Source organism: Lycium barbarum, chromosome 9 (assembly GCF_019175385.1).
Source record: "Lycium barbarum isolate Lr01 chromosome 9, ASM1917538v2, whole genome shotgun sequence".
Lineage (NCBI taxonomy): Eukaryota > Viridiplantae > Streptophyta > Magnoliopsida > Solanales > Solanaceae > Lycium > Lycium barbarum.
The window spans coordinates 10039289-10055440 of NC_083345.1; the positions used below are offsets into that span (position 1 = coordinate 10039289).

At 34.7% G+C, this 16152-nt stretch overlaps 3 protein-coding genes across 3 annotated transcripts; 1 reads left to right on the forward strand and 2 right to left on the reverse strand.

Moving 5' to 3' along the window:
• Window positions 1–3392: 3392 nt before the first annotated feature.
• Window positions 3393–5571, forward strand: LOC132609010 (plasmodesmata-located protein 2-like). Its single transcript, XM_060322838.1, has 3 exons — window positions 3393–4182; window positions 4672–4779; window positions 5241–5571. Exons 1-3 carry the CDS (start codon window positions 3393–3395, stop codon window positions 5246–5248), a joined length of 906 nt encoding a protein of 301 aa, XP_060178821.1. The 3' UTR covers window positions 5249–5571.
• Window positions 5572–11325: 5754 nt separating this feature from the next.
• Window positions 11326–15161, reverse strand: LOC132609008 (putative disease resistance protein RGA3). Its single transcript, XM_060322837.1, has 2 exons — window positions 14811–15161; window positions 11326–14397 (listed from the first exon to the last, which is right to left on the reverse strand). Exons 1-2 carry the CDS (start codon window positions 14991–14993, stop codon window positions 12400–12402), a joined length of 2181 nt encoding a protein of 726 aa, XP_060178820.1. The 5' UTR covers window positions 14994–15161; the 3' UTR covers window positions 11326–12399.
• On the reverse strand, window positions 11417–12106 carry LOC132611618 (putative disease resistance protein RGA4). Its single transcript, XM_060326023.1, has one exon. The coding sequence runs from the start codon at window positions 12104–12106 to the stop codon at window positions 11417–11419; it is 690 nt and encodes a 229-aa protein (XP_060182006.1).
• Window positions 15162–16152: the final 991 nt, after the last annotated feature.

Here is a 16152-nt window from a genome sequence, read left to right on the forward strand (position 1 = left end):
TTCAAATTCCATTGTAGAGCAGGCGATGCATGTCTGTTTTGATGATTTCTAAGACACTGCTCCTCCACCAACGGTGAAAACATATCCACTCGTGGATTTAACTTCAGATGATCCGGTGATCCAGTTTGCATCACTATATCCCTCAATTACTGCGGGATATTTATTATAATGCAAAGCATAGTTTTGGGTGTGTTTCAAACACCCCAAGACTCGTTTCATTGTCATCCAATGAGTTTGACTGGGATTACTCGTGAATCGACTCAGCTTGCTAATAGCACATGCTATATCTGGTCGTGTACAATTCATAATATACATCAAACTTCCCAAAACTCGGGCATAGTCCAATTGTGAGTCACTTTCACCTTCATTCTTTTGAAGTGCAAAACTTACATCAATTGGAGTCTTTGTAACATTGAAATTTAAATACTTGAACTTGTCAAGTACCTTTTCAATATAATGTGACTGTGATAATGGTAGACCTTGTGGAGTTTTATGGATCCTAATTCCTAAGATCAAATCAGCAACCCTTAAGTCTTTCATGTGAAATTTGCTAGCGAGTATACGCTTCGTAGCATTTACATCGACAATATCTCTACTCATTATCAACATGTCATCAACGTATAAACAAACAATGACTTCATGATTTGGAGTATTTTTAATGTAAACACATTTGTCACACTCATTAATCTTAAATCCATTTGCCAACATTGTTTGGTCAAATTTCGCATGCCATTGTTTGGGTGCTTGTTTAAGTCCATAAAGTGACTTAACAAGTTTGCACACTTTTCTTTCTTTACCAGGAACCACAAAACCCTCAGGTTGTTCCATGTAAATTTCTTCCTCCAATTCTCCATTTAAGAAAGCTGTCTTGACATCCATTTGATGGATTTCAAGACCATATACGGCTGCCAGTGCCACTAACACCCGAATAGATGTTATCCTTGTTACCAGCGAATATGTGTCAAAGTAATCAAGACCTTCTATTTGTCTATAACCTTTGACCATAAGTCTTGCCTTATATTTGTCAATAGTGCCATCAACTTTCATTTTCTTTTTAAAAATCCATTTTGATCCTAAAGGATTATTTCCAGGAGGAAGATCAACCAATTCCCATGTATGGTTGTTCAAATTAATTCAATCTCACTATTGACTGCCTCTTTCCAAAATGCTGAATCAAAAGAAGACATTACTGCTTTAAATGTTTGAGGCTCATTTTCAAGCAAGAATGTCACAAAATCTGGTCCAAAGGAAGTAGATATCCCTTGACGTTTGCTACGCCTTGGATCCTCTTCACTTGGTTTACTTTCCTTTGGTTCTTCTCGCGGCCGTTTAGATCTTTCACTTGACGACTCACATTTAGTTTTATACGGATAAATGTTTTCAAAGAATTCAGCATTATCTGATTCAATTACCGTATTAACATGAATTTCGGGATTGTCCGATTTGTGAACCAAAAACCGACAAGCTTTGCTGTTTGTAGCATAGGCAATAAAAACACAATCCACAGTTTTTGGTCCGATTTTTACCCTTTTGGGCAAAGGAACTTGGACCTTTTCTAAACACCCCCACACTTTGAAATATTTCAAGTTGGGTTTTCTTCCTTTCCACAGTTCATATGGAATAGATTGTGTTTTGCTGTGGGGCACCCTGTTGAGTATTCGATTAGCTGTAAGGATAACTTTCCCCCACAAGTTTTGCGGTAAACTAGAACTTATTAATAAAGCATTCATCATTTCCTTTAATGTTCGGTTTTTCCTTTCCGCAATTCCATTTGATTGTGCTGTGTAGGGGGCAGTAGTTTGATGAATAATTTCATATTCTAAACATATCTCTGCAAAAGGAGATTCATATTCTGCACCCCTATCACTTCTAATCATTTTTATCTTTTTATTCAATTGATTTTGCACTTCGTTCTTGTATTGCTTAAATGCATCAATTGCTTCATCCTTACTATTAAACAAATACACATAACAATATCGAGTGCAATCGTCAATAAAAGTTATAAAATACTTTTTCCCACAACGTGATGGTATTGACTTCATATCACATATATCTTTGTGGATTAAGTCTAAAGGATTTGAACTCCTACCAATAGACTTACATGGATGTTTAACAAACTTAGATTCAACATAGATTTCACATTTTGATTTATTACACTCGAATTTAGGCAATACTTTTAAATTAATCATTTTTCGCAAGGTTTTATAGTTGACATGTCCTAAACGAACATGCCATAAATCATTTGACTCCAATAAGTAAGACGAAGCTAAATTCTTATTAATACTGTCAACAACCATTACATTGAGTTTGAAAAGGCCCTCGGTGAGGTAGCCCTTTCCTATGAACATATTATTCTTACTTATTACAATTTTCTCACTAACCAGCACGCACTTAAACCCGTTTTTGACGAGTAATCCGGCTGAAACTAAATTCTTCCTAATTGTTGGAACGTGCAGAACGTTGTTGAGAGTCAGCACACTATTTCTAGCTACTATTGGAAGCTAATCTCTCAGATCTTGCCAATTTCAAGCAATCTATCTTGCAGTTACTGTTAGAAGCTAGTATATCAAATCTTGCCAACTTAATATCTTGCAGTTATCACATGATAACTATTGGTTGCCATAACTATATCAAGCCATAATAAAGAAGTTCAGCTGTCTCATGCTAGCAGTACTTGTACCATTGATTCACAATATTTATTCAAACTCCATTAAAGAATGTTCAATTTCAGACAAACAAATCAAAACAACCAATACAAAACAAATATACCGTGAATCATAATTAATCATTTCAACATTCAAAATCTTGAAATTTACAGTATGTTTTTCAGATGTACTTTGGTCAAACTTTCACCGTTTATCCATGTTTACTCCCACTCTCCACCTCTCAGTTACCTAGGGAATATTTCTTAACACTTTATGAGTTGTTTTTTTGTTGGTTTTTAAAACCATAGTTTTTGTTCTCATTCTCTTCAAATACAACTAAAATATTCTGTCTCAATAAAAAAAAAATTCCCCCCATAGGGCCATTGTTAGTAAAAAATAGATTTAGAAGTTAAAATACAGTATCAAATTGTCCTGATACATATATATTATGTGTACTGATAAAGATACAGACCCTATTTTCTGAGCTCTACACATCCAAAGATAGACAATAGTAGGCCATCTAAAAGGAAAGTGAATCCCAAACACCACTACAAAAACCAAGACCCCTTTTTCCAAGAAAAAAAAGAAAATAGAAACTAATTTCAAGAAGAAATAGAGAAATAGTACTACTAGTGATATCCCTTACTGATTTCATAAGCAAAAAAAAACCCTTCAAAGTTGCATTCTTTTCCTCTCAAAACCTTCATAAAGAGCAAAAACCATGCTATAATTTTTCAAGAATCTTCAATGGGGTTGCCCAAGAAACCACTTTGTTGCATTTTCTTTGTTTTCTTGGTCATTCTTGCAATTTTCAAACTAATAGCACCAGTTGAATCTGCATCTGGTGACACTACTTTAGTGTACAAAGGTTGTGCAAAACAGGCATTATCAGATCCATCTGGTGTTTACTCACAAGCCCTTTCAACTCTTTTTGGCTCACTTGTTTCACAATCTTCAAAGTCTAAGTTTTACAAAACTACTACAGGTACCGGCCAAACAACAATAACAGGTCTTTTTCAATGTATAGGTGACCTTTCAAATGTTGATTGTTATAAATGTGTGAATGGTTTACCTATACTAATGGACAAACTATGTGGCAACCCTACTCCTGTTGCTGCACGAATTCAACTTTTAGGATGTTACATGTTATATGAGGTATCTGGTTTTCCTCAAATATCAGGTATGGAAATGTTGTACAAGACTTGTAGTGGGAAAAATAATCCAGGTAGTGGATTTGAAGAGAAGAGGGATACTGCTTTTTCCACATTGGAAAATGGCATGGCTAGTGCTAGTAATGGATTTTACACAGCAAATTATGAGTCTATTTTTGTTTTGGGACAATGTGAAGGAGATGTCGGAAATTCTGATTGTGCTGAGTGTGTTAAAAATGCTGTCCAAAAAGCTCAAGTTGAATGTGGTAGCTCAGTTTCTGGCCAAATTTTCCTACACAAGTGCTTTGTCAGTTTTAATTATTATCCAGATGGGGCTCCCAAAAAACCATCAGCATCATCAAATTGGTCTCCATCTGCTTCAGCAGGTACATTTCTTGAATTGATATGACATCTTAATTTTAGGGATTTTTCATTTCTGGCCGGTCAACCCAAATTAATTACGGACGCTGGCTAAAATAGACAACACATATACACTGATTTTGTATATTATATGTATACCACACATATATTATATGTTTATTTATACTTCATATACAAGATATACACATTTGCAGGCTATTATTTTGTCAAATTTGTTACTTGAATGGTTTCTGATTTGTGCAAGAGTTAAAACACCCTAATCAAGATTTTGTCTTTCTTGGACTTTTGAGCTGTCTACTTCATTAATTTAGTTGTACATGTTATTAAAAAAAGGATCTTGGAATAAACAAATAAGGAGCATGGTAAATTGATTTTATGAGATGTCACTGTTAACAAGATGTTTGTCTAGCTTAGATTTGTGTGCTATCATTATATACTTGTTATCAATAGTTGTGTAGTAATGAGAGTTGTGTTCAATGAATGTGTTGGGATAGGCCAAGACACAGGGAAGACAGTGGCTATAATACTAGGAGGAGCAGCAGGAGTTGCTTTTCTAGTCATTTGCATGCTGTTTGCAAGGAACCAAATGAAGAAACAGGATGGTAAGTGCAAACATAACTAAGTGGTAGTAAATATTTTGGATAATAACATTTTTGATCCCTCAATTATTGATTAATTATTATTTTGGTCCTTATAATGTACGTCACACCACGTCTAACCTTCACTTATATAGGAAACATGTTATATTTGGACCACTTCTAGAAGTATATTACTCTCAATTATGAAGTAACAGTACAAGCTTAACATAATATATGCATAATTAAGATGGTTAATAATTTTGGGAATATGTGAATATTCATAAGTAAAGGGATCAAAAGTATATATTTCAAGTAATGGAATGTTAAAATGTGTTGATATGTCAGATATCACAAGGTATAAAGTTAGAATTTATCAATAATTGAGGGACCAAAGTGCTATTAGCCCTAATTTTTTCTATGATTTAAATATCCTTTAAATATTGCCATTTGCTTATGTTATGTTATGATTTAAATATTTGCTGCAGATTATTGAAGGGATCAGCTGTGTATTATAAAGGCTGGCAAAAGCTTTTTCTTAGGTGGATTCTTTCCTTGTTTAGATTTTCTTCCTGGAAGAAAAAAAAAGAATTTTTATTTTCTTGAAATTCCTCAAAAAGTGAGGGAGTTTGTGAGCTGTAATTCTTGGAATTATTAGGTAAAAAGGGGGAAAACAAAAAAACCATTGAGCAGAGAGTAATTTTGGGGTGATGAAACTGAGATGAATGGGACATAAAATTTTGGAGACATGATGTAACAATACATGTTTTTGTCAACTATGAAGAAGATTGGAAAAAGAGCAACTAATGGTTTTGGCCTTTTTCTCCTATTGCCATGTGCATGTTAGTCTCTTTTCTCTTTGTCTCGAATAACGGTTCTCCATTTTTCTTTAAAGTTTTATACTTTTTAGAAAGTTTTCTCCCTCTCTGTCTGTGTGTGTGCATTTCCACTTGTATAATATATGAATTAAATATTAATTTATGTTACTTGGGTCAATATCCAAGAACAACATTGTGGTTTTAGCATCTTAATCAGTTCAGTAATTTTTTATTTTTTTTTGTTCCACCAAACTTAAAATGGAGAAGGATAAAAGGAGGTGGAGATGGCAAGGATGTTTAGAATAATTCATTCAAAATCTGTATATAACATTCTTATTTGATGTGCCATCCTCCTTGTTTGCCTGTATTTATCGTGCATTATTTGGTGTGCCCTCCTCCAGGCCAACTAAGGTCCGGCATATAATTTGCATACATATACTTTTAACATTTATTCATGATTACATGAAATGCATTTTCACTCTAATTTTAATTCTTAAGATTAATTGTTAGTAAGATATAGATATTCGATGCGAGTAAATATTTACCTTGCTAGTTCACTCGAAGCTTTCATTATGTAAATGGGGTTCAACAATCAGTGTATATAGAGAAAATGATAAAACAAAGGTACCTTATCTTTGGTAGTAAGTTCAAAATAGTAGTTTAAGTATCAACCAAGTAGCTTTGGGGTGTTTTAAGTTTGTTAAAAGGGAATGTTTTTGGTTACAGTCAAATATTTACTAAATTCTGATTGTAAAATTTAATTGGAATAGTAAAAAAATAATAATATTAAAAAACAACTAGAAATACCAGAAATTTGCGTTAAAATTCAAAAATCGCAACATAAAACTACACCATACATAAAAATTAGACAAGAAATTAACAGAACTACACCTCAAAAAATTACACTAAACTCTTGAAATAGACAAGAAGATAAAAAATAAAAAAAAACGTAAACTATGAAATCTTTACTTCCAATAGTGAGTTCTCATTAAATATTTTCTATATTTTCATAATTCTGAAAAGTTTAACAACCAGAGTTTGGTAAATATTTGAATGTAACCAAAAGCGTTCACTTTTAAGTTTTAACACCTCGAGCCAATGTGATTCCTCCACTGCTTCCGGGAGAAAAGTTAGTTTGTTTAGTACTTATTCATTCAGCATTGATCTTCAAGTCTTGATGTCACTCCTTTTCAATATACTAGTGAGAATCTTTCTTTTCCCTAAACTGAGCAATCCTTTTCTTGATTATGACTCTTCATGTAGCTCCCACTCACATTATGTATATATATATATATATATATATATATATATATATATATATAAATTAACACTCACTTTAAGCACCATACAATAGTTCTTTAGATGAGCAAGACATAACCCCACGGCATACAGTTGTGCTTCCAGTATACACTTGCTTATTAATTAAAGGTTATAAATTTTCGTGGTCTGATTTTTGCAAACAGGACATTGAAAATCAAGTAACCGGATCTACTGCAATTCCCCTGGTAATTCTAGGGAATTTAACCAAAAGACTTGGGCTCAGTCATAAGCCAGAATTTTTACTTGCTGCCAGCATATTCATAGAGTTAGAAAACAGAGAAAAAAGGGGGTTCGGGTCTGAGTGTAGTGATCATGCCTTAAAAATAGAGATTAGTGGTCGCTTACAAATGTAATCTGTTTTTTGACACACTGTTTAAGACGACAACAACAACAATAACAATATACTCAGTGAAATCCCACAAAGTGGGGTTTGGGGAGAGTAGAGTGTACGCAGACCTTACTCCTACCTTGGGAGGTAGAGAAGTTGTTTCCGATAGACCCTTGGTATAAGGACAAGCAATTTAAAGCAGTATGAAAAGGAAATAACAAAAGCGAATACTGTTTAAGAAAACCAGTTAATATAACACTAATCGGAGCTTTGTATCTCTTCTTTTAACAAATTAAACCTGTACATTATCCCCCACAAACATCAAGGTGGGAATTGAGAATCTGCAAAGCTATCTCAAATCATCATGAATTTAAACAGCAAACAAAGAAATGAAGAAAACGGCCAAAAAAAGTGTAATAAAACAGTTTCCACCTTCAAGGGTCAACAGAATCATTCAATCAAGAATCATGGAAATTGAAGCCTCAGAGCAGTTCTGCAGAATTAGCTGTTCTTTCTTTAAGCTCTCAAGAAAATAGGTTCAGCACTTTAACCTTTGCCCACCTAACCCGTTTGGCCATGAGAAATTTTCACTTTTTTCTGGATTTTTTTTCACTTTATTTGAAAATCATTGGTCATTAAAATTCCTAATACAACTTGAAGTTGTATTTGAAATTTGGAAAACACCTAAAACCTTGTTTTCACTTTCCGTACATTCAAACAACCAAATATTCTTTGCAAAAACTATAACCAAACACAACTCCATCTTCAACTCCTACTTCACAATTCCAAAAAAAGTGAAAAGTATTTGATTTTCACGGCCAAACACCTACTAACAAATTAAAGTCATGCCTCCCAACTTAACATCAAGGTGGGAATGGGGAATCAGCAGCAAAACAAAGTGATTGGAGGAAGCAACAACGTTGTAGCAGTAACTTCTCATGATCATCATCTACATATTGAGCACTAGGTTTTTAAATTTAATTTACCCTTTTATTATTTTTCTTAATACTCCCAAACTCTTAAAAATTCTCATGAAAATTAAAGACTTCAATTCCCTGATTATGTTGTTTGTGAATAATTATTATGTAGAAACAAGGCTAGAGAAACTTCTCTGCATATGTGGGGCCGGGTTTCCTTGTTTCCTTAGCATATCTTGAACCAGGGAATTGCACGTCACTTAATATTTCCGTTCATGCCTAAATTTTTAGTTTGGAGCTCACATAACTAATTTATGGAGTAAATATCTCAAAAGATCACTTAACTATGGGAATTATATAGCAAAGTCATTCAACTTTGTTTTGTATCATAAAATCACTCAACTTAGGGCTTTCTCTTATAAAATTACTCAACCAAATTTGTCATAAAAATCTTAAATGGCAAAATAAATTAATTTTTTATGCCATGAACTCTACAAATAAAACAAAATTAAAGAAGACTCATATCTTACACTCGACCCACCCTCCTACAAATCAAAATGGGACTTCATCTGAAGCCAGAATTGTTCCGATTTGGAACTGCCGGTGATCATGAAAACTCATCTATATATGTAGAAAAGAAATATTAAGTGACGTACAATTCCTTGGATCAAAATATGCTAAAGAAATAAGGAAACTTGGCCCCACATATGCAAAGAAGTTTCTCCGGCCATGTTTCTACATGATAATTATTCACAAACAACAAAATAAGGGAATTGGGAAGTCTTTAATTTTCATAAGAATCTTCAAGATTTTGGGAGTATTAAGAAAAATAATAGAAGGGCAAAATAAATTTAAATACATGGTGCTCAATATGATATGATGATCATGAGAAGTTACTGCCATGATGTTGCTTCCTCCTAATCACTTCATTTGCTGCTAATTCTTCATTCCTTTTTCCTTTCTCTTTTCTATTTTGCTCTCTTTTTTCCATAAATTCTGTGTTTACTTAGATGTGTCTCCTTATTTATAGTGCACTAGTTTGAACCTTTCTTGTTCTGATGTCATCATGTCAGGTAATTGAGAAGGCCAGGAAAGTTGTTTGGGATTGGTGGGTAGGGGTTCGAGGGGTGGGAGGTGCATATAAAAACAGCTTAGTACTATCATATTTTTTCCGGAAAAGGGCCAAATATAACCATGTACTATGAGAAAAGATTTAAATATATCCTTAGTTACACTTTCGGTTCTTATATTATGAGTTCAAATATAGCCCTCCCCTGTTAAGGTTGTCCAAAGTGTACATCCAATCCTACATGGCCATCCAATCCTACATGGCACTGACATTTGATGAAGGCATGCCACTTCAGCGCCCCTAACCCATTTTACCCCCTCCTTCTATTTGTTCTTCTACCACTTTCTTCCCCTCCACCACCATTGGCACCATTACCGCCACCAAGGCCATTTCTTTAGTCAATCAAGTAATTTATCGAACAGAAATGCTGGTAGATACAACAAATCAGGATTTTGGAGCCTGATAACAAACTAAATGTACTATTGGGTTATTTGTTCCTGTACCAAAGAAATTCAGATAGTAAGAAAAATGCACACAATCAAAATGGGACAAAAACTATTAATACAATATGTTATGCTTATCCCAGCAACATTTTTTTTTTAAGTTTTTCAATTTTCAATACAGCAAGAACCTAGAGTGTGCACTGTGCAGGCACCTTTAATCTTAAATAATAACAAAGCCTTAATGCTACACAAGATTCTACAATAAATATCTCTAAGTATATTTTCATAAATCTAGAGCATCTTGTCCATCATGCTAACATGTATCTAGAGTATGTTGTCCATCATGCTAACAATAAATAAGGTGGGATTTTCATCCATTCATTATGACCCATAATGTTGCCATCTTTCTGATTTTGTACCTAAAAATTATATTTTAAAATATACAAGTTCTTCCCTTTTTTCTCATTTCTTTTTCTAGGTTCCCATAGCAATAAACAAGTCAAATTATGTTCAGCTTGAAGCAAAAATTTAAGAACAAGACAGCCGACAATAACCCCCACCTCCGCCATAGAAATAGGTCATGATAGAAAATTACAACCAAATATTTTGGCCCTAACATTTAGCTCAAGTTTTTATTGAAATTTAGCAGTCAAATAAAAACTACCAGATATTAAAGCAGGTACAAAAAAAGGGAACACCAGAAAATCAAGAATCCCAGTACTAATTCTGAAAGAAAAAAGAAGAAAACAAAACATGGCTTTGCAATTAGCTCTTCATAAATAAACAAAAATAATATCTTTACAAAAATGAATGCATCCAAAAAGAAAGCAACTTTTTCAGAAACTCAGTACTTCATAAATAAACAAAAATCATAGCATCTTTTTAAAATGAACATAACAAAAAAGAGAGCAACTTATTGGGAGTTCCAACTTCCACTATGGGTATTTCAGAAAGAACCTTAAATTTCCCTTCTACTATCAAACTTCATTTATTGTCACCATTGCCACCTAACCACCATTAATGGTGGTAATGCTAGTGGAGGGGAAGAAAATTTTAGAGGTGGAAGAACAAATAGAGGGGACGAGTAAAATGGGTTAGGGGCACTGAGGTGGCATGCCACGTGGCATCCACCTCATCAAATGTCAGTGTCATGTAGGATTGAATGTCCACCTTGGACAACCTTAACGGGGAGGGTGTATTTGAACCAATAATATAACAATAGGGGTATATTTGAACCGAAAGTATAACGAGTGGTATATTTAAACCTTTTCTCACACGGGTATATTTGGCCCTTTCCGTATTTTTTTGGTCGAGCATGTATATCATATTCATGTATTTATATGCAAATAAATAAATAGAAAATTCAAAAACCTGAAAAAAAAAGGGGGGGGGGGGGGGATAGTGACATATGTAATAAAAGATTCCATCATATGTTTCCATTTTACAGACATTATTGACATGATATAATTGGATAATTTATTTTTTTCCATCATGTCAGATTCTTTTGATGACAAATTTGATTGAGTGATTTTATAAGGAAAAAGCTCTAAGTTTAGTGATTTTATTGACACAAAACAAAATTAAATGACTTTGCTATATAATTCCTCATTGAATGACCTTTTGAGATATTTACTCCTCATCTCTATCCAAACATTGATTCAACAACACAACATAATACGGTATAAAACAATGCATTATGAAACAACAATCCAAACAGGCGGTTGAAGGATAATTACCTCAACTTGCACCAGGTTATCAATCTTTATTACTTATATGCAAACTCTTGGGATGTGAGCAATCTTAGGCCAGTCCTCTCCTACTTCCTTCTGGCATCTTTGCTTCAGGCCTGATGAACATCTTTTAACAATTAGCATTTGCAATGCTGCGAGAGATCGCATGCCTTCTGGAAAGGATGTCAACATAGGGGAATCGTAAATTTTCAACCGATTAAGGGCAATGAGGTCGCCTATCCATTCTGGAATTGTCGTGAAGTTAGGACATCCCCAAATGTCTATTGATTTCAAAGTACCCGAGAAATGTTGGAGCCAAAGTGGAAGCGATGTTAGCTTGTCAAGCCCGAAAACTGTGAAAGTTGATAAATTACCCGGGACTTCAAATCGCATTGCTTCTTCGATGGACAAGTCAAGTAGAGGGCAATTCTCTATACATAGAAACTCAAGGGAAGTGAGATGAGTTAGACATGTGGATAGAGAGACGAGATTTCTGCAGTTTTCAATAGACAAGGATTGGAGTGACGCGAGACTCTTGAACACATCCTCTGGCATAGTTGCTAGGCCCTCAATATCACCTAGAGTCAAATTATTTAAATCGTGAAGAGGAGAATGATGATGAGGTGGGCAAAGAATTTGCTTCAATATCTTCTCACTTATTGTCCACAAATCAAGTTGTTTTAGGGAAGGGAAGTAGAGTTCATATGTAGGAGTATTTGATGGTAGCATGAGTTTATCATCATCACCTTCAAGTCCATCTATGTTCTCCACAAGTTCAAGATTCCATAGTTTAAGACTTTGGAGAGAAGGCAGTTGCCATAGTGGTGGAAGTTTTTTGCATTTATGACACCCACTTATATATAGGTTAACCAGCTTAGGTAGCAAAAAACCAAGATTCTCAAGTCTCAACCATCAACCAACTTGGAAACCTTGACCCACTGTAATTTTCTATTCGCAAGCTTTCAATGTTTTGGTGCGGCTGCAGGGCCGCCAACATTATCAGATCAGCTCCAGTATCGTCCTCATGATTTCCATATTGGAACTCTACACACAGCTGTCGAAGATGTTCCATCCTTTTCACTACATCGGTAGGCATTCTTTCTCCAATTGCAGATGCTCGTCCGTAGAGACGTCAATTGGCCAATTCCAGGTGGCATATCTTCCAGGGAGAAGCAATCATCAAAATCCAAATGCATGAGACTTGCCAAATGCCAAAGTCCTGGTGGAATATGGGTTAATGAGCGACACCATCGACATACTAAATGTCGAAGGCTCACCAATCTCCAAATATCTCTTGGCAACTTTTTGAGGTTACTGCAATTAACCAATTTTAGAACTTGTAGATTATGCAATTTTGTGATGGAATTTGGTAAAGTAACATCGCTTACAGAAGAAATAGCAAGATATCTTAGATGCTTCAGTCCACCTAATGATTGAGGCAGAAGTTTTATCTGCAGGTCACATAGATGTAGAACACGCAACCGTTCAAAACTTGAAATCATTCTCCCCAAAGTTGAATTGCACATGACACCATATATAGAGTCATTTAGGTAAATAAATGTCCGCAACTTCATATGCTTCCTGTAGAAGGGACTGGGAAATACCGATGAATCATCAATCTCGAATAAACAAGAAACGTGGAGAGTTTGTTCTGGTACAACTTCTGTATCTTCGTTTTTTTTTATACTGAAGAACTCCCTATCTGCAACTTCTTTCGCGAGTTCATGAATAAGATCGTGCATTTTGTAAAAGTGTGAAAACGATTCATGTTCTTCACTTTCTTGAAAGAATGACCTTCTTAACAAATCCATGAAATATGAATTTGCAACATCTTCCACATTATCTCTGTTGTTAGTAGTTGATTGAATAAAGCCTTGAGCAATCCACATATCAATCAAGTCAAATCTATGAATTTCGAAATCATTTGGAAAGAGGGAGCAATATGCAAAGCATATCTTTAAATGCTGAGGAAGGTAACTATAGCTCAATCTCAAAATGGCCATTACATCGTTGCCTTCTCGAGTGATTCTTGACAAATCTTGATTCTTGAAATATATCCACTCGCCCTCTGTTCTTTTGAGACGTAGTAGGCTTCCTACTGACCTTATTGCAAGAGGAACTCCTCCACACTTCCTCACAATTTCCTTTCCTATTTCCACCAAATTCGAATTTTCGCTCTCTTTGTTACATTCAAATGCCATTTTTTCAAACAATGTCCATGCCTCTTCCTTTGAGAGGTCCCCTAATTTATGTTGGCGAATACTTCCTGAAACTTCCGCCACCACGTCTGAACGGGTAGTCACTAAAATCTTACTTCCGCGGGCTCCACCGATCAACATATTCTTCAATCTCGACCATTTTAAGGCATCTTCATTCCACACATCATCGAGCACTAGCAGATACTTCTTCCCATCAAGCATTTCTCGAAGCTCGTTTTGTACTGCATCTAGTTGAAGGTAATTACCCTTCTTCCCTCCTGCAGATTCGCCGATTTTTTCTGCAATCATTTTCACTTCAAAAACATCTGAAACACAAACCCACAATCTTTTATCGAAATTTTTCTCAACCATTTCATCATTATACACCCATTGTGCAAGAGTGGTCTTTCCTAATCCTCCAAGTCCAACTATTGATATAACAACTACATTCTCTTCAACCTCAGAATCCAAAAGAAAATCCACAATTTCCTTTTTATCATCATTCCTTCCAATCACTTCTCCATCAGGCACAAATGAATAAGTCTCTCTATCCAAATTCAATTGGACTGAATTAGGCCTTGGAAGCAAAGGTTGCCTCCTTTCAACTAGGTTTAAGGAGGCCTTATCTTTTGCAATTAGATCTAGAGTTTCTCGAATTTCCTTGAAACGATAACTTATCTTAAGATTATAAAGCAGAGGATTTGATTTTGAGAAGAAGATCTTCACCTTATTCACCAGTTTTCGATGCGTAACTTCAGTGGCGAAGTCATCCAAGAGATCATCAGCCTCATAGAAAACTTTTTTAAGCCTCCTTATCCAGTCCTGTTAGGATCGAAATAACCAGGTGTCATGTTGAAGCTAACAAAGTAAACGTCGAAAGACGATAAATCAGACAACAAAAGAGAAACATACCAAAGGAAACACAATAATTTAACATGGTTTAATCAACCACCTGTCTCCACAGGCAGAGATGAGCAATTCACTATATAAAAGAGAATAAGTGGTTCACACAAGTAACAAGGTAACACTTGGCTCATAAATTCTTCCCCTAAAAAAAACTCTCAAACCCCTTAAGGCTATATTGTGGAGCAGGAAGAAGCCTTAATTTATAGGAGTTCAAAACTCTTTTCTCAAGAAAACAGATTAGTCAAATATGAAAAGTTCATATTTTAGGAAAAGAATTACTACTCAATTATGGTAAGAAAATTAAGGCAAACACCTAATAATTCCCTCACCTGGTGGTTACTCCCCTGGTGCTCCTCTGCATCAGTGAGTACGGCTTGGATTGAAGAAACTGTAGTAGAAAGCTTGCGAAGCTCATTATTCAGTCCCCCAAAGGATGATCCTACTTGTTGAGCTACAAGGGAACCCAAGTTTTTCAAGATTTCAGCAGCAGGCTCGTATAGAATTTCAGCCATGATCAAAAGGTAAGTACGGAGTATATGATTTGAAGATGAACAATTTTTTGGTGTTGTAAAATGTAGAAATTGCCTTTACTTAACACAATTATGAAGGGTTGACGAAGACTTTTGACTTGGAAGTCTCTTCCTCAGAAGTAGGGTGTATCACTGTTAACTAAAAATGGAATCAAATTAACTAACACCTTGTTTGGATGGTCCTAACATGTTATTTTATAATGTATGGTATTAATATGGTTACTGCGTAGCTTAAACGGGTAAAAATTTACTCAACCCAGGTTTACACCAAATCAATGAATATGTGATATGTGTTTGAATATATACAAGCATCACTTAACACTTATTAATTAATGTATATATTCACTTCATTAAATCACTTAACTATAATAAATTGCAATGATTTAATGTAAACACTCGATGTGGGTAAGCATTTACCGTTTAAACGGCGCAATATAAGCTTTCAAGAGTATTCTCAAAAGGCCCGTGTGATCTATGCGCTAGGTAGTTTGAGCAGCTCTAGCCTCTAGCGGAGAGATAGGACAATTATAGAGTATGAGATACAGTTCACTCAATTATCTTGATACCTAGGAGGAGGAGAGAGTCCGGACGTACTTTAGCACATGAGGTACGAAGATCTACTTATGTTATATTGTCCAGTATAATTTTGATAAATATAACATTTGAATAAATTATATAGTTTCAGTCGTTTTATAATACAACACACTGACAACTTAAAAATAAACTCTCAATTTACAAAGAAAAAGTAGGCTACGAGTAAAGGTATAAAAAACATTAGGTTAAATAGTAAGCTAGGATTATAATTAAATAAGTAAAAACAAAATAAAAAAATTAATTACGAAGTGATCACACCAAATTGATCATTTCATAAAATTACACTTTTAATAGTTACATAGCAATAAATTTAACAAAAACCTCATAGTCAGTAGAAACAAAAAAATTGTGAGCATTTACAATCTTTATAGCTTTACTAGATTTGTTTTTTTGTCACCCACTATCTTTTTTTGTTCATCCACAAGTGAAGTACGTAATGGCGAGGATGTGGAGGAGGAAAGGCTTGTTTGCAAGATAAATCTCAAATGTCTCGAAAACTGCAGAGCGACTAGTATGTTATTGTTGTTTATTTAATCTACCACACGTG

Bases quoted from the DNA above. Each gene is read 5' to 3' on its own strand.
- LOC132611618 (XM_060326023.1), bottom strand. From the start codon at position 12,106: ATGCTACCATCAAATACTCCTACATATGAACTCTACTTCCCTTCCCTA.
- LOC132609010 (XM_060322838.1), top strand. From the start codon at position 3,393: ATGGGGTTGCCCAAGAAACCACTTTGTTGCATTTTCTTTGTTTTCTTG. The intron at 4,183-4,671 runs GTACATTTCTTG...GTGTTGGGATAG, and splicing joins GTCTCCATCTGCTTCAGCAG to GCCAAGACACAGGGAAGACA.
- LOC132609008 (XM_060322837.1), bottom strand. From the start codon at position 14,993: ATGGCTGAAATTCTATACGAGCCTGCTGCTGAAATCTTGAAAAACTTG. The intron at 14,398-14,810 runs GTGAGGGAATTA...CGATCCTAACAG, and splicing joins ACCAGGGGAGTAACCACCAG to GACTGGATAAGGAGGCTTAA.